The sequence below is a fragment of the Emydura macquarii genome, unplaced genomic scaffold (genome assembly GCF_026122565.2).
Source record: "Emydura macquarii macquarii isolate MOO-44397 ecotype Brisbane River unplaced genomic scaffold, CSIRO-AGI_Emac_v2 contig_2422, whole genome shotgun sequence".
Classification (NCBI taxonomy): Eukaryota; Metazoa; Chordata; order Testudines; family Chelidae; genus Emydura; species Emydura macquarii.
The window spans coordinates 35742149-35767637 of NW_027132559.1; the positions used below are offsets into that span (position 1 = coordinate 35742149).

Below are 25489 nucleotides of genomic sequence, written 5' to 3' on the forward strand. Positions count from 1 at the left end.
AAATAGCAAAAGAACAGGTTAAAGAATATTTAGATAAGTTAGATATATTCAAGCCAGCAGGGCTTGATGAAATTCACCCTAGGATATTTAAGGAACTAGCTGAAGTAATCTTGGAATCACTAGTGTGGATCACTTTGAGATCTCACAGATGGGTGTGGTCCCAGAGAAGGGCAAACATAGAATCTATCATTAAAAGAAGAAACAAAAAGGATCCAAGGAATTATAGACCAATCAGCATACCTTCAATACCTGGAAAGATACTGGAACAAATAAATCAATTTGTAAGCACCTAGAGGATAATAGGATGATAAATAATAGCCAACATGGATTTGTCAAGAACAAATAATACTACACCAACGTAATTTCCTCCTTTGTCAGGGTTACTATCTTAGTGGATGGGAGGGGATGCAGTAGATATGATATATCTTGGTTTCAGTAAGGCTTATGACACAGTTGCACATGATCTCATAAGCAAATGAGTGAAATGTGATCTAGATTAAATTATTTTATGGTAGGGGTTGAAAAAATATACTACTCAAAGAGTAGCCATCAGTGATTTGCTGTCAAAATGCAAGATTTTATCTAGTGGCATCTCAGAGGGGTGTAACCTGGCTCTGGTAGTATTCAATATTTTCATTAATGACTTGGATAACAGAGAGAGAATGCTTATAAAATTTGCAAATGACACCAAGTCAGGAGGAGTTGCAAGCACTTTGGTAGACAGGATTAGAATTAAAAAAGGCCTTAATAAATTGGAGAATTCATCTAAAATCAACAAGATGAAATTCAATAAAGACAAATACAAAGTACTTCACTTAGGAAGTAAAAAATCAAATTCACAACTACAAAATGGGAAGTAACTCGCTAGGCAGCAGAAAAGGATCTGAAGGTTATTGTGGATCACAAATTTAGTTTGAGTCAACAACGTGATGCAGTTGTGAACAAAGCATACATTCTGGGGTGTATTAACAGAAGTATCATATGTAAGATTCAGGAGGTAACTGCCCTGCTCTACTTGGCATTGGTGAGGACTCAGTTGCTGTACTGTGGCCAGGTTTGGGTGCCAAACTTTAAGAAAGATGTGGACAAACTGCACAGAGTCCAGAGGAGAACAACAAAAATGATAAAAGGTTTAGAAAACCTGACCTATGTGGAAAGGTTAAAGAAAATGGGCATCTTTAGTTTTGAGAAAAGAAGACTATGGTGGACAAGATAACAGTCTTCAACTCTGTTAGGGGCTTTTACAAAGAGGACAGTGACCGACTGTTCTCCATGTCCACTGAAGTCATGACAAGAAGTAATGGGCTTAATCTGCAGCACAGGAGATTTAGGTTAGATATCAGGAAAAACTTACTAACAATAAAGTTACCAAGGGAGTCTGTGGACCTATCATTGGAGGTTTTTAAGAACAGATTAAACAAATATCAATCAGGTATGTTCTGGGTATACCTGGACCTGCCTCAATACATTTAACCATGGATATAATTACATATATAATCACACTTATTTTAAAGATAAACATACTGCCCTGGAGTCTCTGGATATCACTCCCCAAGACCTTTCCCTCTGAATTCCTCCCTTAACAGTGACAGCACCCCAGACCAAGCCTGGCAGGTTTCTTATAGCAATGTGAAACAGAGGGAGCTGGCTGGGGAGCGAGTGGATGAGGAGAAAGATCTCTCTGATCAAATTTTGACCCTTCTGATCCTCCATCCAGACTCAGGAAGCAGCTATGGATTCTGGCTGCTGATGCTAGCAGACTGGAGTGTTACAATATCAACATTCCTAATTTACCTGTACCTTCTCTACCCCATCACCCATGAATCCAGGAGAGCACCGGGAGCATACCCACTTTTAAGTCCTAACTCCGAACAAATTGCTTCATTGGACCTGGCACTCTTTACATCATAGAATCATAGAAGATTAGGGTTGGAAGGGACCTCAGGAGGTCATCTAGTTCAACCCCCTGCTCAAAGCAGGACCAAACCCAACTAAATCATGCCAGCCAGGGCTTTGTCAAGCCAGGCCTTAAAAATCTCTAAGGATGGCGATTCCACCACCTCCCTAGATAACCCATTCCAATACTTCACCACTCTCATATTTATTTTGTATAATTTTATACGTCATTGGATTTTAGACTCAACAAAGATGTATGATTTTGTTCTCTGTCTAATGCACTCCTGCCTTTTCCAACCTCCCCACACAATTTTGTTTTTCTTTTTTTAAATTCTCCCCTTCCCCCTTAATGATTTTACATGGTTTGATCCTCATCTAATTTCCTAGATTTTGGGTTTATAGCAAATCTGAAAACATTCATCCATTTGTCTTAAATGTACACTTATAAGAGATATCACATCTAAACAATGTAATGAAGATTTCAGTTTAATGATGAATCTTTTCAATTGTGAAGAAATCTGATCTCCTAAAATCCTATCCAAGAACAATTTTTCTTGCTGGTTATGATTCATCAACATACTCAGAATACTTTAGTATAAAACTGTCAGTTGTTTTTTCAATAATATTTGTCTAGGTTTTGGGGTGTTTTTTAAGTTTTGTTAAATGGAGTTGTAGTAAATGTGCTGATTTATATTGCTAATATAGCTATTGGGCAATGGCATTCACACTATAATCCAACATCGACAAGACTCTAGGGGACAAAATTTAGGCAGAACTGTTCTGCTAATGAACCCTTAGCTGCAAATGATCCAGTTATGTTAGAATGAGGTTATTTAAACAATTTTTGTAACTTTCTTGTTTATATATTATAGTCTTGGTCTTAAGTTTAGATACTGGCATTCTTCACCCTTGCCCCTGCTTTTTTTTTATGTTGTTACGAAAAGTGCAGAAATCATGCCCTTCCTTGTTATGAGACTATTTCTTCTTTATAGAGCTAAAGGGAATCCAGTTATACTCCAATTGGATGTTTTGGCGAAATGGGGAGAGTGAGTGATGAGATCACCCCCTTGTAAGCCTCCTGGACTTAGGGTCTGTTTCCATTTAAATAAGAGTTATGTATTTTTAAGTGATATTTGGTCAATTTTGATCACTTTATTTCCTTTTCTCAGTTTTTCTACTGGTTCTCACATTATACCTGTTTTTTATCTGTCCTGGCCTGCCTTACCCTCTCCCATTTCCCCTCCCCCTCATGTCTCCAGGGCAGCGAGGGGGAACCCAGATATACCTTTCCTATATTGGAAAATAACAATGTCCTAAGCAATAATACTGTTCAGGTACCTGATAAAGAAGGGAGTGTTTAGGTCAAATATTATGACTAATATTATAAATTGTGTTTCCTGCAACATGAAAGGGGGGTGAATCACTTGATAAAAAGAAAAAGAATTATCACTCATCTAAAAATTCTGAAAGCAGATATCTTGCTACAGGAAATCCACCTTAATGACTTGGAAGCAGAGAAATTTAGAAGGGACGGGATGGGGGAAATTTAACGATTTTTTCTCCACAGCCAAAGGTGGAGTAATATTGTTCACAAAAGATTCAATTTACAAATTGTAAATGTAAATATAGATGAGGAAGGTAGATTTTTCCTAGTGAAGGCTAAGATATTTGACTCTAATTAATATATACAGACCCAATAAAGATGATCCATGTTTTAATTTTTTTTCCAGATTAATGAATATTCCACAAGACTCAGTCATCATAGTAGGAGATTTTAATGATGTGTTGGACTTCTTTTTTAAGCAAGTCAGGGCAGCACCAGCATACACAATCACGTGCTGGAAACATTATAAGAGACTATATGGACAAACGGGGGTTAAAAGATGTAGGGCAGTTGCAGAACCCTACAATGAAGGGTTTTACTTTTTTCTCCTCCCCACATTAGATGGCACCAGACAAACCTCAGGTATCTTGGCATCCTATTCCCTAAAGAAATTAAAAACATAGTCAAGGTTAACCTAAGACCCACTAATCATGCGATTAGCAAATGATTTAAATAGATGGCAGGCATTACCTCTTCCTCTTTGGGGAAAAACAAATAAAATGAATGCCTTTTCCAGGCATTCATTTTCATTCTGAATTTCCTCCTTATCCATATCCCTCCCTTTTATTTTATCAAACTCAACATGTTCAGGTTCTTCTTGTGGGGTGCTAGTAACAAACCCAGAATATGCTTTAGAAGATTATAGTTCCCTATCAAAACAGGTGGTTTTAGATTTCCCAACTTTAAACTTTACCATCAGGCAATAATTCTTAACCAAGCAGCATAGTGATTTTTTTCCTTTGTGCACCATTTGGCAGCAGAATTGGTTGCTCCTTTATCCCTTTCCCATGCACTACACTTGGATTACTACTGATTACCTAAAGAACAATTACTGACTACTGTGGCAGCCAAAAGTACTTGGCACACTACGTTTACTAAATTTTTAAAATCACCCCATTCTACATACCAAGGCCTCTCTATCTGGGGCAACTCAAAACTATATATAGCAAGCTACCCATCATTTGACCAGACTGGATTAGGACAGGGATTCTGACCATCAGTCAACTGATTGAAAACAACACTTTCTTCCCTTTTACAATATTAAAAGAATGGTTCAATCTAGATACTAAAGAGAGGCAATATATCCATTTTAAACATGCTTGTGACACTGAGCCAGTGAGGATTAAGCAACCAGTAGGATGAGTGACCCAAAAGCTACCCTTAAGGACACATTAGAAGAGTACTGAAATGGTAAACAGGGCCATTCCTTGTAGATAGTTAGCAAAGCCACGTTAAATACACTAGAGTCCTTGAAATGTAGGCCTTTATTATTAGAGGATTAAGAATAGATACTAATTGTATTTGTGTTTGTTAGAAGTTTAACAATGTGGTCTAATTAGCTTGTAGATGCTAAACTTCTGGTCCTGTCTACAGTGTTTCATTACTGGATTCTATTGATTCAGAGATCAAAAGGGTATATTATCATTTAAATGAGACTTGTGGTGTAATAATATTATTGTCTTCATTTTTCTTTGAAGTTTGTAGTAAACTACCTGTGATCTGTTTGATGGTAAATTGCTTTATGCTAATGAATGCAGCTAGCTACCAGTGTATGCCCAGGAAACAGATTAGCTTCAAAACAATAACGTACTTTACCTGTTTTTCATTTTAGGAAAGCCTGCTGTGGTCATTTGCTGACAAAAGGCTTATCTGTTGACCTTTGGCTATAACGGATCTTTTGGGCCTGATCCTTGCTATCTCAGATATGCTTAAACTTTAACAGGGAAAGTCTAAGCCTTAAGGACTGAGGTCTTCAAGTTGACTATGGATCCACCCTGGAACTCTCAAAGAAGAATTTAAACAACTACACATGGACTGCCTATTGGACTATAACCTTTTAATTTAATTCCAGAAGGAATTTTACAGATCAGTAGTCTCACCACCTCTGCTATGAAACTGACCTAATAACTTTATTCATATCTGTATGTATGATGACCTTTACCCATAGCAACTCTCTTTTCTTTTTTTATTAATAAATCTTAAATTTCATTAATAAGAATTGGATGTAAGCATGTATTTGGGTCAGATCTGAAATATTCATTGACCTCTTGGTTAATGTGTCCAATCTCATGTGACTGGTGGAACTTTATTCATGGTGAATAAGGTTTTAACTCTCACCATATTAGACTTGGCTCTCGGAGTGGGAGCCAAATACTGGATTGCTTAAAGGAAATGGTATTTTGGCTTCTTGATAACCAGTAAGGCATTACAGAAGCTGTTTTGTTACTGGCTTGGTGAATTTAAGTATAAAAAACAACAGTTTTGGGTATCATCTGCCTTATTCTTTGCAGTTTGCCCTGATTGAGCATTCTCAGTGTAGCCCCTCCAGCGACCAGTCACAATGCTATACCCAGTGGTGGCCAAACTTACTGACCCTCCAAAACTCTCCTCCCCACTGGGCAGAATCATTTAGCCCCCAACCTTGCTGCAAGGCAGAAGCTCCGAGCTCCCCAGAGCAGAGAATGGGGAGACACGGGGGGCTCCATGAGCCAACGTTTACTGTAAAAGAGTCGCATGCAGCTCACAAGCCACAGTTTGGTGCCCCCTGCTATGTCCCATCTGTTTGTCCCTAATGTCTTCGCTACCATGACCTACCTGAACTGCTTTCATTTCTTCCAAGACCAATGGCAACGCTATATGCACACTTGGCCAGCAAATTTGAACTCAACATGGATCCCGTAAAAAAGAAATTGGAGGAAGAACTAGGCCAATTATCTGCTAGCAAAAGGAAATAAATTTTAGCTAGTGTTCCAATCTGCTCCTTGGGCCTCCTTTTTTGATTAATGCATCAGAAAATCATATGAAGGATGCACTGGACCTCTCTTTGACTGATTAAGACAGATGCTGCTAAGTCAGACAAATGTTGGTGCTATGATTCAGCAGATGCTAATTTAACCCATATGTTGTGGGAATGCTCCTATATCCGTAGGTTTTGGGCAGATCTGAATTACAGTGTTAATTTTTTATTATCAAACAAAATTGTGTTAAAGCTAAACATTTAATTTTAAACTTAATGGATGTTAATTGGAAGCTGAATAAATCTGAAAAACTTTGGCTAAGCAGAGCACTAATAATTTCCAAACGACTAATACTACAAAAATGGAGATCCAAAAAGTGACCAACAGTTGAAGAGTGGAGCACAGACATCATAAATGTGGCCACTATAGAAAGAGTTGTATACCATCACAGAAATACCCAAGAAAAATTCTCAGAGATATGTGGTGCTTTCCTGGAAATATCTGAATGATCCTATTAAATGCACTGGCCCTCCTTCACTTTCCCCACTTCCTTCTCTCTCTGTCTCTATCCCCCTCCTCTGAATTTTGCTTCTATTCTTTATCTTATTTTAATAATTTTTCTTTAATTGGTTGGATTTCTATACATAAAATTTGTTTGTAAATTGTGTAATGCAAATAATTGATTTATATTTTAACCATTCATATTATATATAATTAAGTGTTGAAAGTATAGCTAAGGTTAGGTAGCAAATGGTTAAAATATATCATGAGAAGTTTTTATATATAAATAAAACTAATAGGAAAAATGTTGCAGTGTGATTTATAATCCACCCACAGGATGCTGTTAAAGTCTTTAAGCCAATTTTCTTGGAAAAATTTGTTAAAGGGAGAACGAGCCAGAACAACTATACTTATGGAGACAATGAGGTATAGCAATGTAATATAAAAAGGGGAAGGAGAAAAGCAGCCAGAGGATTTTTGTTTCCTACTCATTTTCTAAAATAATGACTTTTCAAATTCAATACAGCATAAAAACTAAAGTAATCTCGTGTGACAGGGCATTCATAACCATCACAGGATTCTATTACCATTATGCCTTATTAGAATTTTCTCTCGGCAACACTGTCTTTCATATTTACCAGTTTGTTATACAGGATGATATCACAAGTTCTAATTGGATTTTTATTTAAAATTTAAGAGCACTAATGCTTCCTCTGTGGCTGAAATTTCTAGTTGATTGAATGACCTCTAATCTATTGCAATAGAAGATCAAACAGCAACTTTTAAAAAACTTAAAAAAAAAAAAAAAAAAAAAAAAAGTAGACCAATAAAACAAATGGATAATTTTGAAAACAAATTTCTTCACTATCCTTGAAAGCTTAGAATTGAAAAGTGCTCTTTGATTTAATTCTCCCATTGCCCCCCACTCACACCTGCAAAATGATGTATTTTCTGTTGGGCTGCTCAAATACTGGTCTCAGGCAATATTTTCATTTTAGAAAATATATTGAAGCATTTGTTTTAAATAAAATAATTGTATGCAGTTTGCACCTGATATAAAAAGTAGTGTAGATCAAATTTTGAAGTATTCATGTAAGGATCCTCTCCCTTACAATGACGTTTTCCTAAACTGAAAATGGGATGTGCAAGGCTGGCCCAAATCACCTGGCGTCGCTGCCTCTGGGCCCCTGCAAACGTTCCTCTGTGCCCCCAATTCAGCCAAGTAGCAGAGATGGGGGCAGGGTGGAAGAGAAGGGGTATGGGCTGGGATCTGGGCAGGAAAGCAGGGTGTGAGTGTGCAAGTGTGAGTATTTTGGACTCGGAGCCAGGAAGTGAAGCTATTGGACTACGATCCAGTTAGCACTGTGATGCCCCTTTGTGGGCTGGGATAGCAGAAAGACAGGAAAGAGGCTCTGGGTAGTGGGAGAAACTAAGGAGACTCCAGAGAGCAGCTGTGGGAAGGTGGGAGAAGGTTGGGATGCAGGCCCACCATTTCAGATTATGGTATTGGGGGGGGGTGTGTGTGTGTGTGTGTGTGTGTGTAGCTCCTGGCTGGTGAAGGGAGGGTGTTACTCCTGGATGGTGAGGTAAGCAAGCAGAGAAGCAAGCAAGAGGGGACAGGGTCATTCCTGGCCCATGGTATGAAACTCAGGGAGGGGGAGCGGGAAGCAGGTGCCCCCCAAACCCTCCCTAAATGGCATCCCTGCCAAGCTATGACAGAAGCAGGTGACTCGAGACAGACTGAGGAGGGAAAGAAGCCAGTGGGAGTGGAGGCTGGAGAGGGCTTAGGGGACTGGCCCCAAAGGATAGCAGGTGCGGAGGACACGAGACCAGGATGGGGACTCCAGGGATTGCTCAGGATAGTTGCCAGGAAGGCCATGCCACGCTTGGTGCCGGGGAGGGTGGAGGGGGGAGTGGAGGTGCCGCCACTTTTTTTTTGGGTGCAAAACTGGGTATTTATCCTGTTTGCTCTTGCCAACTCATCAGTTGCAAAAGCAAATGGGACAAATGCCCAGTTTTGCCAAACAAGTTGAGACATCAGGGACAGAGCTTAAAAAAGGGACTATCCCAGCCAAAACTGGACATATGGTCATCCTACGCTCCCTAAAATTTGTGATAATCTGCAATGAAGTGGCTCACTCTAGAATAGGAAATAATGCAACAAGGTCATGCAATTTGTGACCCCAGTTCAGCAAAGCACTTAAGCACATGCTAAACTTCTAGTGGGCATCCATGTGCCATTTAGTAGCACTTACTTCAATGGGACAGGCACGTACATAAGCATGTTATCAAGTGCTTTGCTGATTCCAACAATAGGTACTGTAAGTTTCTTTAGATAAAGATAACAATTTAATGGTGTATTATACATTTCTGCTGTGTCAGCATAAACTCTGTTATCCGTTTATGTTTTGCATCTTGATTTGACTGCAATGATTTACACTTTCTGGAAGATGCCACACTAAAAAAATATTTGAATGTTCATACTTTATTATTTTTGTTTTATTGTGCTATACCTATGCTATAATCAATCATCCAAAGTTAATCAAGCTGAATTAAGTGATTATTTAAAAACTAAATCAAGCATCAATTTGCAGCATTATATGCTGGTTCATAACCAAATAGATTTTCATTCATAACACCAACTTTTTGTATGTCAGTTCTGACCTGAAATTCTAAAATTGCTCTGTGAATTTTCTTTTCATGTTTTTGTTCAATGCTTCAGATTCTCAGCTGGTACCACAACTGTACATGTGGTACAACTGTACATAGTGTCTTAGTTCCAAACTGCTTCCTAACCCATACATTTTCCCCCCATCATGCATAGGTAGGCAGGCAGGCCTAAGGACACAGTTAGCATTAGTGGGTACATTAGCAGATGATATATCGGGGAAACAGAGAAGATAGTAGTATGATTCTGAGTTCTGTCTGTGTCCCAATACGAGTCAACAAAAAATATTCAACTTACTCATCCCATTGTTGACTGTGCTTTCTATAGAGTAGAGTATCCAAGGCAACAGAATTGACATCCAAAGCTCCCGGGGAAGGCCACTGATTGGTGAGGTGGGTAGTTAACTCTTGTCTTGATCTCAAATCATTATTCTTTAGCACAGTTCTGTGAAAATAAAAAACAGTGAATCTTATTCCATTAAATGTAATGCTTTAAGTCACAGAAAGGAAGCATATAAGAATCCTATCCAGGTTGATGTTCCCGCTTGAATTATGTATCTGCTAGAACCCTATTGTGATACAACTAATAAAAGGTAATTTTCATAAATTTTCTTTTCCTAAAGAGAGGCCACTGAGAAATCAGTGTGTAGGAACAGAAAAACAAAAAGCTGAAATTACATTTTACCTTCTGAAAAAACGACTGCATTTCTGAACATCAGCAGACCTGTTATTCCATTATTCTGCAGGATAGCTAGAGGATCAGTTGCACAAATATCATTTGCATTTCAAAATTACAGGATTTTTTAAAGTTTGTTTTTGCACAAAATAAAAATCTAATCAGAAAACATTTTTCTGAAACAGAACTTTTTAGGCAACTTTAGTTATAGGCTGACAGTATGCCTGTCGTGTGTCAGCCCAGAAGCACTAACAAAGACTAGCCGTAAATACCTTATAATAATTACCAGTAATAACTTGCATTTTAAGCCATTCATATAGAAAGTGCTACTGAGCATTTTACAAGCCTGAATTAGTTAAGTCTCACTTTACTTCTGTGAAAAAACGGTTCCTAACCTTCTGTAACTGTTGTTCTTTGAAATATGTTGCTCATGTCCATTCCATGTTAGGTGTTTGTGCCCTCGTGCATGGCTGTCAGAGATTTTATTTGCCTTAGTGGTATCCGTAGGGCCTGCTCTGGTGCTCTCTGGAGCCCCACACTTATGCAGTGGTACATGAGGCGCTGCTGGCCTTGCACTCCCTCACAGTTCCTTCTTGCCGTCAACTCTGACGGTGGGGATGTAGGGCAGGTCATGGAATGGACATGAGCAATACATCTCAAAGTACAGTAGTTATGGAAGGTTAGTAACCATTTTTCTTCTTCAAGTGTTTGTTCATGTCGATTCCATGTTAGGTGACTCACAAGCAGCATCCCTGGAGGTGGGCTCGGAATTCATGGATGTATCACTTGCAATACTGCTCTACCAAAGATGGCATCATCCTGGGCCTGCTGGGTGATAGCATAATGGGATGCAAAAGTATGAATTGAAGACCGTGTAGTAGCTCTGCAGATTTCTTGAATAAGCACCTGCACCAGAAAGGCTGCTGCTGAGACTTGCGCCCTGGTTGAGTAAGTTGCTACAATCGCTGGCAGAGAACATGATGCAGGTGGTTATCCATGAGGAGATCTTCTGGGAAGAGACTAGCAGACCTTTCATCCTTTCTGCCACTGCAACGACGAGCTGCATCAACATTTGGAAGAGTTTAGTCCTTTCAATGTAAAAGACCAAAGCTGTCTAACATCTAGGGTGTGCAACCTATGCTCCTCACTGGGTCTGTGCTGTTTCGAGAAGACCACAAGCAGGAATATATCCTGGTTATTATGGAACTGTGATTTACCTCTGGTAAGAAGGCTGGGTGGGGTCGCAGCTGAACTTTGTCTTTATAAAACATTGTGTAAGGTGGTTTCGAGGTGACAGCTGTGTGACCTTAGAAACTTTTGTGCTTCATGAGGTAATTGCCATCAGGAAGGAAACCTCCCAAGAGAGGAGCAGCAGAGAGCAGGTTGCTAATGGCTCGAAGAGGGGGGAGGGCATGAGCTTTGAAAGGACTAGATTCAGGTGACAGGGAGGAATAGGATCTTTGACTTGTGGGTAAAGTCTCTCCATGCCTTTTAAGAACCTGATTGTTATGTCATGGGAGAAAACTGACCTATCCTGGACTGAAGGATGGAAGGCTGAAATAGACACCAGGTGAACATGAAGTGACAAAAGAACTAGGCCTTGATGCTTGAGATATAACAGGTAGTCCAATATAAACTGTATTGAGGTTCAGTGAGGAGAAACTTTCTGGTCTGAGGCCCAACAGGAATCTCTCTTCCATTTGGCCAGGCATGTTGCTCTAGTAGAAGGCTTTCTGCTGTACATGAGAACCTGTTAAACTTACACTGAGCAAGCCTAACTCCTCTGCATTCAGCCATGCAGCAGCCATGCTGTCAGTTGCAGGGATGCTAGGTCTGGATGCAATAGACGGCCAGGGTCCTGGGACAGAAGGTCTGGCCAAAGTGGCAGTTCCAGTGGGGTTGCTGTTGAGAGCTCCAGCAGGGTGTTGAACCAGTGCTGTCATGGCCACACCAGAGCTATCAGTATCATATTTGTCTTGTCCCGCTTGATCTTCAACAGGACCATGTGGACCAGTGGTACTGACAGGAAGGGATACAGCAGCATCCCTGCCCAGGACAGCAGAAAGGCATTGGACAGAAAGCCTATGGTGAACCTGCAGATGGAACAGAACTGGTAGCACTTTCTGTTGTCTGAAGGCGAACAGATCCACTTGGGAAGTCCCCCGCCTTTTAAAAAATCATGCTGGCAACCTCTGGGTGGAGTGACCATTCGTGACGAGACGAAAAAGACGTACTGAGAAGGTCCACTAGTACATTCCTGGTGCCTGGGAGATGTGAAGCTACAATGTGGATGGCATTGTGCCTGCAGAAGTCCCATAAGTGGACTTTTGGCACAGAGATGATGGCTGAGCATTGCCTTGCTTGTTGATGTAAAACATTGTGGCGGTATTGTCCATCAGAATTTGGACTACCTTGCCAGCCAGCTAGGGAAGGAACGCCTCACAAGCCAGGTGTACTACATTGATCTCCCTGACATTTATGTGGAGGAAGCGATCCTCCTGTGTCCAGAGTCCCCATGTGCTGATGTCATAGAAGTAGGCTCCCCACCCCTGATCCGAAGTATCAGAGACCAGGGTCACTGAGGGGGAAAGCTCTTCAAAGGGCACTCCCTGTAACACTGAGCGAGGGTTCATCCACCAAGTTAGGGATGATCGGACATGCAGTGGTACTGTGACCACAAAGTCCAGACTTTGCTTGCTGCAAGTGTAATCTGACACTAGTCATGACTGTAAGGGTCGGAGACGTAGACAAACATGCTGGACCACATATGTGCATGCTGCCATGTGTCTCAGGAGCCTGAAGGCATGACCGAGTGGTCATGATCAGGTGAGATTGTATATCTGTAATGAGTCCTGACATGACTTAGAACTGGGAAGCCAAAAGAAAGGCTGTTGCCTGTATGGAGTTGAGAATCACTCCTATGAACTCTATCCATTGAACAGGGGACAGAGTTGATTTTTGCTCCTTCATGAGCAGGCCCAGATTTTGACAAGTTGATCTCACAAGTCTGATACTGTGCTGCACCTGAGCCTGTAACTTGCCCTTGATAAGCCAGTCATCAAGGTATGGATAAATTTGCACCCCTCAGGTAAGCAGCCACTACTGCCATACATTTTGTGAAAACCCTTGGGGTGGAAGACAGGCCGAAGGGCAACGCCATGAATTGATAGTGTCATTAGCCAACCACAAACCAGAGGAATCTCCTGTGGCCTTGGAAAATGGAAATACGTATCCTTTAAGTCGAGGGCAGTGTACCAGTTCCCTGGCTCCAAAGAAGGGATGATGGAGGCTTGGGAAACTATGTGGAACTTCAACTTCTTGAGCTATCTGTTGAGGTGATGCAGGTCCAGGATGGGTCTGAGGCCTTGGTCTTCGGTATAAGAGGACCCTCTCCTGTCTTGAGGAATTTCCTCCACAGCCTCTACGCCTAGGAGGGTTTCCACCTCCTGAACGAGAAGGGGCTCATGAGAAGAGTCCCTGAAAAGAGACAGGGAGTGAGGGTGGGAGGCAGGTATTGAAAAAAACTGCAGGGTGTAACCATCTGATATGGTGTTGAAGACACAATAGTCTGATATAATCTGGGCCCATGCAGAAAGAAAGGGGAACAGTTGGTTCAAAAATAAATGAATGGGGGATGGATCCTGGAGGTCAGACTGGGATGCTGTCCTCAGGCACACCCTCAAAACGCCTGCTACGGGTCACCCTGATGGTGTGCCAGGGCCGATTGGGCTGCAGAGGAGGAAGATGCGGGATGGCAGCACTTAAATCCCTTATATCTGTCCCTTCTCTTATATGTTCTTTGCCACTGCTGACACGAAGATCTAGGCAGTGGCTGTGGCTGCCGGAACAGTCTCCTAAACACCTGCGATGTATACAGGCCAAGGGATCGTAAAGTGGCCCTGGAGTCTTTCAGGCTGTGAAGTCTGGTATCAGTTTGTTCCAAAAATAGAGTGTTTCCCTCAAATGGGAGGTCCTGTATAGATTGCTGCGCCTCCTGAGACAATTCCAAGGCCTGCAACCACCGCTGCATGGATATCACCGAAGCCACTGACCTGGCCGTGGAATCAGCAACCTCCAGCACTGTTTGGAGGGAGGCACTAGCCACTGTCTTGCCCTCCTCCAAGATGCACACAAACTCCTGCCTGGTGTCCTGTAGCAGAGAGTCCTGGAATTTGGCTGTGGAGTCCGAAATGTTATAAACGTATCTTCCCAGCAGTGCCTGCTGGTTGGAGATCCTGTCCCGCTCATTTACCGCAGCCACCACCAGAGATCCATATAGAACAGGAATTCATATAACTTGGATGGAAAATAATCTTTCTTCTTGGCCCTTTTGAATATTGGTGGCAAGGAGAATGGGGTCTGCCAAAGAGCTTTTGATAACCTTCAGGACCCCTTCATGCACTGGCAATGCGACTTTAGCTGCTGCTGCAGCCGCCAGGATGTCAAAGAGGCTGTCCGTAGGTTCTGTGAGCTACTCATACTCCAAGCCTAGGTTGGAAGCAATCCTTTCAAGGAGTTCTTGGTGGGCTCGAAAATCATCTGGCAGTATTGGGGGAGCAGAATCAGCCAACGCCTCATCCAGAGATGAGGACGACGATAGTAACGCAAGGGGAGGGAGTGGTGACTCCTCCTCTTCAAGGGAGCCGGCTCTACCTCCAGGTCCTGTGGTTTGGTACTGCTATTGGATCCTGAGTCTGGGTCCTGCACCAGGCCGGTTGGTGCTGCAAATCATTTTCCAGATGCAGATATGGAAGACTGGCGCGAGTAGGGTCCTGGTGCCACTGGGATCCCCCATGGGTTCCAGTATGGCCACTGGACAGGCCATTGTCCTTGAAGCCAAGCACCTGCTGCCTGGCTGGCACTGTAAAGCAGTATGCCCACTGACTTGTGTTTTTGAGGCTAGTGACTGGGCTCTCCCTCCAACTCAGAAGAGGACAGTTCCTCCTTTGGGGACCATGGTGGAGCAAACAGTGGCACCTCCTCTTGGCTGCAGTGCAGAATCAGGGAACATTCCTGGGAAGATGGTGACCAGCGACTGGATTCCCCTGAGTGGTGCCGCACTGGAAGGGAGTGGTGCTGAGACAGTAGCATGGTACAAGGTGTCAGGCCATGTGGTGCCAGGGGTGTGGCAACTGTCGCCATGCTACCAGTGATGCAAAGGTGATGACCAGTCCCGGGGAGACAGAGACCAGCAATACATAGCCGGTGAGTCTCTCCTCCGGGTCAGAGACTGGTAGTGTGGTGCCAGGGACCAAGTCGAGACAGAGGAGACTTTTGTTGTGGCACCGGAGATCTTGACTGAGATGTTGTGGACCAGTTCCGAGATGGGGAACGGTGCCGGTCGACTGATCATTGTGGCGGACCTATGGTGGGTTTACCCCCGGAGATGGGTGCCTTTACCGGCTCTGGTGCCAAAGATAAGGTCAGTGGAATGGGTGGCACTGGGAGGACCATCAAGTTCCTGGCCACTTGAAAGGCCTGCAGCCTCAAGGGCACCATTAGGTGGAGGGGCCCCCTTCCGCTCCCAGAAGTCAGGGATGGCTTTCTCAACTCTGGGAGGAGAGGCAGGCTCTAGCCGTATTGGAGCAGGTGATTGACCTGATGCGGGTCCTTTGTCAGACCCCACCTTCTTATCTCTCTTCGGTGTGAAGAAATGGTCTCAAATCGGCATGCTGCTTATTTGGCACCAGCAAATGGCATCAAGAAGGGCTCAGTGCCAGTGGGGCGATCTGCACCAACGCTGAAATACTCAGTGCCAAGTCTGAGCGGGAGGGTTCTGAGGCTGGTCTGAGTGCCACCTCCATTAACAGGGCTTTCAGGCAAATGACCCTGTCTTTCTTAGTCCATGGCCTGAAGCCTTTGCAAATCTTGCCTTTATCCTTCACATGTGTTTCCCCTAAACACTTTAAACAACTGTCATGAGGTTCATTAAGCGGGAAGGGCTTGTGGCAAACAGAACACAGTTTGAAGCCTGAAGACCAGGGCATGCCCCACCACTGGGTGAATGTCCCCAATAGTACCACTCTCTCTAACTTACTAACAAACTATTTAATAGAACTATTAACAACTATCTATGAATGAACCACTAGGTACTTGCAAACACAAGAGAGAAAGCCATTCCAACAACCATCATGGGCGGAAAGAAGGAACTGAGGGGGCACAGGGCTCCAGAGGGCATCAGAGCCAGCCCTATGGATACCACTAAGGCAAAAAAAAAAAAAAGTCTCCGATGACCATGCACAAGGGCACGCACACACCTAACATGGAATCAACATGAACAAGCACTCAAAGAAGTAGGTAACAGTTCTCATTTTACAGATGTGGAAATGGAGGCACCAAAATATTAAATCACTTGCCCAAGATCACACAGGAAGTCTGTAACAGAGGCAGAAACAAGACCCAGGTCTTTAGATTCCCAGGCTTTGTCTTAAGCACAAGACCACCTTTTTTTCCAAATAGTATAATGGAACCAGCAACCAACTCTTACAGTACAGCAAAGTAGAAATTTAATAAAATAGTAGCTTCATCTGTTAATGTATTCAGGAAACTGCAAATATTGCTTTACACCAAATTTTTCTAATCTTTTGTGTTAAATCAGCATTGCACACACAGTCAAACATTCAATAATTGAAACACAAGACCCTCCTTACTGCCAGTGCTTTATCTAAAATACTGAACTGCATTACCAATATGTGATGATATTCTCTCGCGTTAAACTACATTGTATTTATATGTATTAGCAAATATTATTTTGGGTAGATTTTTCTTTACATAGGTTTTTTGGTTTTGCAATGCATTTTTATCTTCTGGACAATCAAACATTTTAGACAGAACCTCTGCAGGGGCTCCCCAATACCATATAAGGACTCAGAGGCCTCCAAAAAGGTAAGGTAGGACAAGGATAGGTTACTGTCATCTCCAGACTTTTTTTCTCTTTGGGTTTGGTCTCTTTGGGTTGAGGCAGGAGAGTTATGTATAAAATATTGCCATTTTTGTAAGAGAAAAAATGATAAAGAGAATGATAAAAAAAATGATAAAATAAAAGAATGATAAAAAAATGATAAAGAGAAAAAATGATAAAATTTCACATAGCTGGACACAGCCACAACTTGGTTACTTACCAATACCATGAATTCTCCTATTGCATAATCTCCTTCATATATCCCTACTCTTTATCGAGTTTGTAGTGAACATCACCCAGACAACTCAAATTTTTTTTAAAAATTTAAAATGTCACATATTTGAGCCTGTGCAATTGTGTATGTGGAGCATTAAACTGCCCTATAACTATGTGCTACTACCATACAACTCTCAATGTCAATGTTCGCTCACTGGAGAAATAGGTTGTTGAATAATGACAACGGCAAAATGTGGATCTATAAAGATATGACAATTGAAGAATTCCAGTTACTAGTGGGCAACCTAGGTTTCTGCTATTCAAGGTATTTTCCCCAAATCTTCACCTTATGGGAATAGCCAAAATTTTATTCCACAGAGAAAGGAATAAGTTGATAAGAATTTAGAATTTTTTTTAAAATTCTGCCTAAACAAACTAGATGTCTACCCAAAGGAAATCAAGAAAATAAAGCCTACAGATATTGTTGACAGGACTCCACAATGTCAGGAATAGACATGTGACTACAGTAGCAGGCAGAAGTAGATTTTCCTCTCACTGTACATGCTTTCCCTTTTGAAACAAGAACCAAACAAACATCTGTCTTGTTTTCCTTTATATTTAGATTCACATTTTTAATTGTTGTTTTATTTACAAGTACTGTAATTGAAAAGTTATTATTGATCAGTGTTGGAGGCCCATACGTGGCCATATGCACATTGCTTGGATTCATGTTTTCAGATATTAGCCATAAATGGCAACTGTAATGTAATCAGCTGAATATAAATTTCCCTGGAAGTATTCATTGCAAATCTAATAATAAAGTTAACATATTTTGAGCCACAATATAGTTAGTGGAGGAAAACATTTTCTATTCAAGATAGGACTCAAAAATACACACAGCATATTCAGAGTACATACAGCAGCTCTCCAGTAATCCCAGAAGTATCGAAGTAACAATAATGCCAAAATAAAATATTGGCAGTGCTCTCAGTGCTTGTAACATCACTAGTATTGCTAAAGGAGCCTGATTTATTCGTCAATAGTCCCTTTATACAGCATCATAGGGCTCCATTGTAGCAGGGACTCTATGGAAAGTCATGCAGATATGGTGCTTCGTACACTCTAACGGGGAATTCCATATGCATGTAGTAGCAGTTTACAAAGGAAACTGATTTTGAAAGTCAATTACAGCATCAAACTGCACAATATTCTTTAGGATAATGAAGAGTTCATCGATGAAACCGTTGAAGGAGCAACCATACCAAGAATATCTGGAGTGCATACTGTAGAAAAGGGGACAGATAGGTTTTGTTGACCTGAAGTGAGGGAGCAGGGGAAGAGGTATGAAGGATAGCAAAAAATATGGAAACAAACATTTTCATTTTCCAAACACACTGATAATTATGTAAGTCTACTGGAGATGAATATAGAAATTAAACATCAAAATATTATTGAGCACTCCCATTTTGAAGATGGAAAGAGGCACAAAACATCATGAGTTCCAGATGCTACACCACTCAGGCAGTTATACTCATTTTACTCAGGATAGCACACTGGGAGCAGTTATGATGTGAAGCTGAACATTACTTTTAAGAACAGTTGTACTTAAATATTTGAGCTTTCTGCTGACGGTCATCAGTGGTTCAAAAGTGCAATTATGGTCATTAGACTGGGTACACTGAAGATTGCAAACCACTCTGTATTCTCATTGTAACATTTATTTAACAACTGGAAGAATATTATTGTTAAATATTTAACAACATAGTTACTGTTTATACACCAAAGATTTTTTTATTATTATTTAGCATTCTAATGAAAAGTTCACATAGCAAAGGAGAAACACAACAAAATAAAATAAAAAAGAATTGGGTAGGCAAGGACAATTGGCAGATAGAGTTATTTGTGCAAGTCATTATAAAGAAATATAAAATAAGTACAAGACTATAGAAAAAGTAGTTCTTTTGAGGCACACACAAAAATGGAACTGTAAGAATCTGAGGACAGTGGTGGCTAGAACTTTAAAATCCGTGGCACAATGTTACCTGCAGTTAATATTTTTTAAAATTATGCATGAAAATTACAACATTCTTGCTAATTTATTAATGCTTTCCTACCCCCTTATTCTAAGATACCTCTGCTTTTAAATTGTTTCTTTAATTCTTTAAGAATCACCCTTGAAGTCTCAGCAAACTACAACAACAATTCTGAAGAGATCTCATGAAGGGTCAAGTCTAGGTGAAGACATGTCATAAAATTAAGAATTTGCCATTAAAAAGAATAATAATAATTACACCTACTTTTATTTGTAGTATTGTAAAGTACTTTGGATGTTTCAGCTCTGTATTTTAAAGCCTTTTCACTGTATAACCACTCTTTCATTGTTCAATACTTAAACCACATATGGTTTTAGAGGGTAATTGAGTAAGTAGAAAAATTTCCTGTTTTATTTTGTCCAAAATCCTACTGTCTGGAACTTTAAGCTTGGTACAGAACACTTAAGTCAAAAAGTAATCATGTATCATCATATTTTATAGCACAACCCGGTAACCTTCCAAGAAAATAATGTCCCAGATGACAAATATGCAACCTTATCTGCAAATAAAATGTAGTAACATTATGTTGGCATTTAGCCCAATATGGTGGCAAAATTTAACAGATTACAGAAGCTTTAATTCCAGGCTCCTTCAAAAGAAGAAATAAGAACTAAAACCAATCAGAGCTGTAGGGTTACGTATGCTGCTCCCACCAAAGAGTTTGCATTCACAATCATGATTGCAAACTACAGCATAAAAGAACAAAATCTTTCAAGGACAAGACAAAAATAATGAACTTTTCTGTTTTAGAACACCATCAGATATTTATTTACAGTTTGTTTACAAAGGACACATGTAGCTTCTCATATGTTATATAACCAAAGAAAAATTACTTCAGACATCACGAGATAGAAAAATCATAAAAATAATCTCTTTCAAACTACATCAGTATCATCTAACTGAACAAAGGTCTCAAAGTGGGTTACAGTACATAATGCTACAGTGTACATGCATTTCCTCCCTGCTTCTGAACATTGATGATGTGGAAGCATCACTCCCATACAGTTGGATCAACTAGCAATGTACACCAGATTAGCTTTCAATTCATACCTCCTGTGACGGGGCATACTTGCCTGCACTGGTTCTCCAAAGGTTAACTATACTCTGTGGGCCAAGGAGGCCATGTCCCCTCAACTCTGCTGGGCATGCTCCAGCTGGAGACTGGGTATAAAATGGAGCCAATCAGCCCAGTTGTGGCTGGCTGCTGAAGGGAGAGGACTCAGAATGCTGGCTGTGACAGGCTCCAAACAGAGAGATAATACATGCAAATCCCCAGACAGATTCCAGGCTGTCAGATGAACCCAGACAAGGAACCGAGCTGCCAGGAGCTGCACCGGCTGAGGACCCTGGAGGTCCAGGGGCATCGTGGATCGTCGCTACAGAAGACAGGGCAGGAAGTAGTCTAAGGGACTTAAACATTGATACAGTACAGGAATCGGAGAACCGGTCAGTGTTTTTCAGGAGAATCCCCGCTGACTCAGTGGCGAGTACCCCTGCCACTGCCAGGGCCCTGGGCTGCAGTTTGGAGGTACAGGAAAGGCCCAAGCCCCCTACCCTAGGCGCCACACCCCTAGGTGGCACCCCACTTCCCCAACCTGCCAACAGGCCACATTATCTCACAGAGGAGGGTGACTTTATTGACGCCAGCCACTGGGCCACTCTACCCTGTGAACCAGGGCTATCCCACTGACTCCAGCCATTGGGCCTCGGTGTCCTGTGAATCAGGGCCAACATTTTGCCTCCAGCCATTGGGCCACACCACCCCGAAGGAAGGGGAAGCCATACTGACTCTGACCATTAGGTCATACTGCCCCGAGGGAAAAGGCAGTTATGTTGACTCTGGCCATTAAAACATACAATTTTGAGAGAGAGGACAGTCACATTGACTTTGGCCATTAAACTACACCCCCTGAGGCTAAGGGGCTCGGGGCACACAACTGCAGGGCTAGAGCGACCACTACGTGCCCCAAACTGGGGACCGGCATGCTTGCCCCGCAACACCTCCACTTAAACTGAAGTGCTGATCAAAGGACCTTGCTTTCAGAAACAGCATCATGTATTAAATGGTAGATATCTCAACTACCCACCCCCCCAAGAAAAAGAAAATCCAAAATGTTAACATATGTTTTGCACCTCTGAAACGTAGTCATGCCACAGCATCTAGCTTCCCACTACTTGCAAGGTATGAACATATACTCTGTGAATGACATCACAACCATGACTCAAAAACCTTTGAACATGGGGTTCTGCTATTCAGTAGTATGATTATTGCCACCCTTCATCCCAACAAATATTCATGGTTCTATCAGATTATATAATATTCTTATATCTTGTGCAGTTTATGTAAGTTGTGAAAATGTAGAACAACTGAATACTGAAGGAGAAGAGGAGTAAATGTTCTGTCTCACAGAACTGATAATTCAGTGCAAATGGATATTAAGTACAGCATATCCACCAGAGTGCACACTAGGGCTTGTCAAAGAAAAGGGACATCAGTAATCATGGGGATGAAGTACATTTTGCAGATTTTTATTTTAAGGTATCAAATGCCCACATGTGCTAAAATGCCCTCATTACATTTCATGGCATTCACTTCCCATAGTGCATGTGCGAGAGAACAAACAAGTGTGTGTGTGTGTGTGTGTGTGTGTGTGTGTGTGTGTGTGTGTGTGTGTGTGTGTGTGTGTGTGTGTGTGTGTGTGTGTGTGTGTGTGTGTGTGTGTAAAAAAGATACACCTGCAAAAAAGGAATATATGTATTTTTCAGATAAGCCTCAAATGTATCATGTATGAAAGATTAAGAAGGTTTCATCTATCCATTTTGGTGCTTGATTTTTTTAAAATACTTTGTCAAACAATGACTCGTACATTCATCAAAGAAATTTAAAAATCTGAATCGATTCAAAATGCCATTGCATGTAATAACATTTTAGAAAGAACAGGGAGTGAGAAAGATCAGGAAAAAATCTGGTGATATTAAAAGTACACGATTAAAAAAATATGACTCAGGCCAAATGTATTTAAAAAACTAACCTTATAGTACATGTCTTTTCCACATATTATTTTTAAGAAAACCTCCCTTGGTTTAAAAAAAAACAATTAAGTTTTCTGTCTTTCTAATGAATCACTGCTTTTTACAGTAGAAATATTGATGATGCATTTTCTAATCAGTGCTAACATACTCCCAACTGTTGCTAAGCATCTGCAACTGCAGAGACATCTGCTTTGCCAGTGAAATTGCCAGGCATTCAAGTATGCTTCTCACTATCCAAGGGAGTTTAACAATGGCCATTAGTATCAGCATCAGGTATAAACAGCTACATAGCTACCCTTCTACATAGTTCAGACTTTCAAATCTTAAATTTTTTATTTAAGAACTAGGGAAAATTGGATTAGTGAAGCCTTCAGGTGAAAACATTACAGACTGCTAGGGCTTTAAGACTATATCTACATCGAGAGCTTACAGTGGCACAGCTGTACCAAGGCAACTGTGCCATTGTAAAATCATTCATGACCATAACCGCTCCATACCAAAAGGAGAGAGCTCTTCTGTCGACATAATAAAACTACTTCAACAAGCAGCGGTAGCTATGTCAGCTTACTACTGTCGTCGGTGTTCGGGCGGACCAGTGCTTGTCAGTGTAGGCTGCATGCTTGTGTCCCGGTGTAGGTGCTGTCCCCGCTCTGTGCATGTAACCGAGATGGCACTCATGACAGAATGAATCAACACAACCATGGATTAGCTGAGCAACAAAGGCACCCGGGCCAGGTTTATTGCAGTTGAAGCACAATGAGAAGCAACCTATAGAACAGCTACTGGTACACTTCAAATATGAGTGCTCCATTACAATGGACTAGGCACAACTTAATGGTGGGACTTTCTGTTATCCCCTAGGCCAGACAAAGTCGTTCCCTCTGACACCCCATTTTATACACTGTTACAGACAATTTTGTTCTGCCCCTTTCGACATAGGTAGTTGCCACCTTCTTGAAGTAGTTTAATACCATCCTTTACTGTTAATTGGTCGATTTGAGCAAAATAATTCTATCTATCACCTTATTAGACATTTCTATTTATCAAAATGTCATTTCAGGGAGTCAGTTATTTCTTTGGTGTCAAGATGTCTTGGTGCCTTCTGCACCTGCTGTGTATTTTTAGTAAGATTTGAATATTAGTAATATTTTGGAAATGTGTATGCTTGCAGTATCAGCATTTTCTCTGTGCCAGTTTCAATTAGGTCCTAAGTTCATAGGCTAGTTTCTGTTAACTTGGCTTTTTCCACTTAGGCCTTAAGCCTTAACCTGTTTTACAGGCCTTAAGCTCTCACTTCTTACTACAACTACCACTTTTGCCGGCAAAATTTATATTGCTCAGGGGTGTATTTTTTTCACACCCCTGAGCGACACAAGTTTTGCCAGCATAAGTAGTTATGTAGACATGGCTTAAGTGTTCAGAGGCCCTATATCTCAGGAACAGACATATCTATACAATCAGCTCCCACCAGAATATTTACCAGCTATTTTGCTCAACATTGATTAATTTAGTGTATTTATTTTTTCATCTAGCTGAGGAAAATCAGTACAACAAACTGCAGATGGATATTAACAGCATATGGCTAGTGTGTCCTGAGAGGGAATATAAAAATTCTTTTTAATGTTACACTGGTTGGAAATTTCACAAAAAAAGAATTGTTACTTACCTCATAACTGTTGTTCTTCGAGATGTATTGCTCATGTCCATTCCCAATTTAGGTGTGTGCTCGCCACATTCACCAGTGCTGGAAAACGTTTTCCCTTAGTGGCTCTAATGCCCCCTGCAGCTGCATGCATGTGCCTGCATATAGGTGCCACCAGGTCCCTCTCCCTGAGTTCCTTCTTGCTGGAACTCTGACTGAGGGGAAGGAGGGCGGGTGTGGAATGGAATGAGGAACACATCTTGAAGAACAACAGGCACAAGGTAAGTAACCGTTCTTTCTTCTTCAAATGCTTGCTCATGTCCATTCCCAATTTAGGTGACTCACCAGTAGTGGTCTCCGGAGGCGGGTGGGAGTTCATGGATGTGACCTTTGAAGCACTGCTCTACCAAAGCCAGCGTCTTCCCGAGCTTGCTGCATCAAGGCATAGTGGGACGTGAAGGTACATACCAATGATCAGGTAGCTGCCCTGCAGATGTCCAATATGGGAATATGTGCTTAGAAGGCTGCGGATGATGCCTGCGCTCTCGTTGAGTGGACTGTCAAGGACACTGGAGGCGCAACTCCAGCCTGCTCATAACAGGCCCGGATGCAGGCTATGACCCACTTAGAAAGACACTGTGAGGAAACCAGTAGACCTTTCATTCAGTCCGTAACCGCCACAAAGAACTATGTAGAGCAATGGAAGGGTCTAGTCCTGTTGATGTAAAAAGCCAGAGCCCTACTCACATCGAGAGAGTGCAGACACCTCTCCTTACTGGGAGTTGTGCAGTTTGGGGCAAAACACAGGCAGGAAAGTCATAGAATCATAGAATATTAGAGTTGGAAGGGACCTCAGGAGGTCATCTAGTCCAACCCCCTGCTCAAAGCAGGACTAACCTCTGCTATATCATCCCAACCAGGGCTTTGTCAAGCCTCAGCTTAAAAACCTCTAAGGATGGAGATTCCACCACCTCCCTAGGTAACCCATTCCAGTGTTTCACCACCCTCCTAGTAAAAAACTTTTTCCTAATGTCCAGCCTAGACCTCCATCCCTGCAACTTGAGACCGTTGCTCCTTGTTCTGTCATCCGCCACCACCGAGAACAGCCTAGCCCCATCCTCCCTGGAACCCCCTTTCAGGTAGTTAAAGGCCGCTATCAAATCCCCCCTCACTCTTCTCTTTTGCAGACTAAACAAGCCCAGTTCCCTCAGCCTCTCCTCATAAGTCCTGTGCTCCAGCCCCCTAATCATTTTTGTTGCCCTCCGCTGCACTCTCTCTAACTTGTCCACATCCTTTTTGTAGTGGGGGGCCCAAAACTGGACACAATATTCTAAATGTGGCCTCACCAATGCCGAATAGAGGGGAATAATCACTTCCCATGACCTGCTGGCAATGCCCCTCCTAATGCAGCCCAATATGCCATTAGCCTTCTTGACAACCAGGGCACACTGCTGACTCATATCCAGCTTTTTATCCACCGTTACCCCCAGGTCCTTTTCTGCAGAGCTGCTGCCCAGCTCGTC

The 25489-nt window shown here is 41.7% G+C and overlaps 1 protein-coding gene across 3 annotated transcripts in view; it reads right to left on the bottom strand.

The window, feature by feature from the left end:
* The window catches only part of RUNDC3B (RUN domain containing 3B), a 158000-nt gene that overhangs the window by 20996 nt on the left and 111515 nt on the right, over window positions 1–25489 (bottom strand). For all 3 annotated transcript variants that reach the window (XM_067562260.1, XM_067562259.1, XM_067562261.1), the window contains exon 9: window positions 9704–9850. In XM_067562260.1, coding sequence (XP_067418361.1) covers window positions 9704–9850 — 147 coding nt within the window. The remainder of the gene's footprint in view (window positions 1–9703; window positions 9851–25489) is intronic.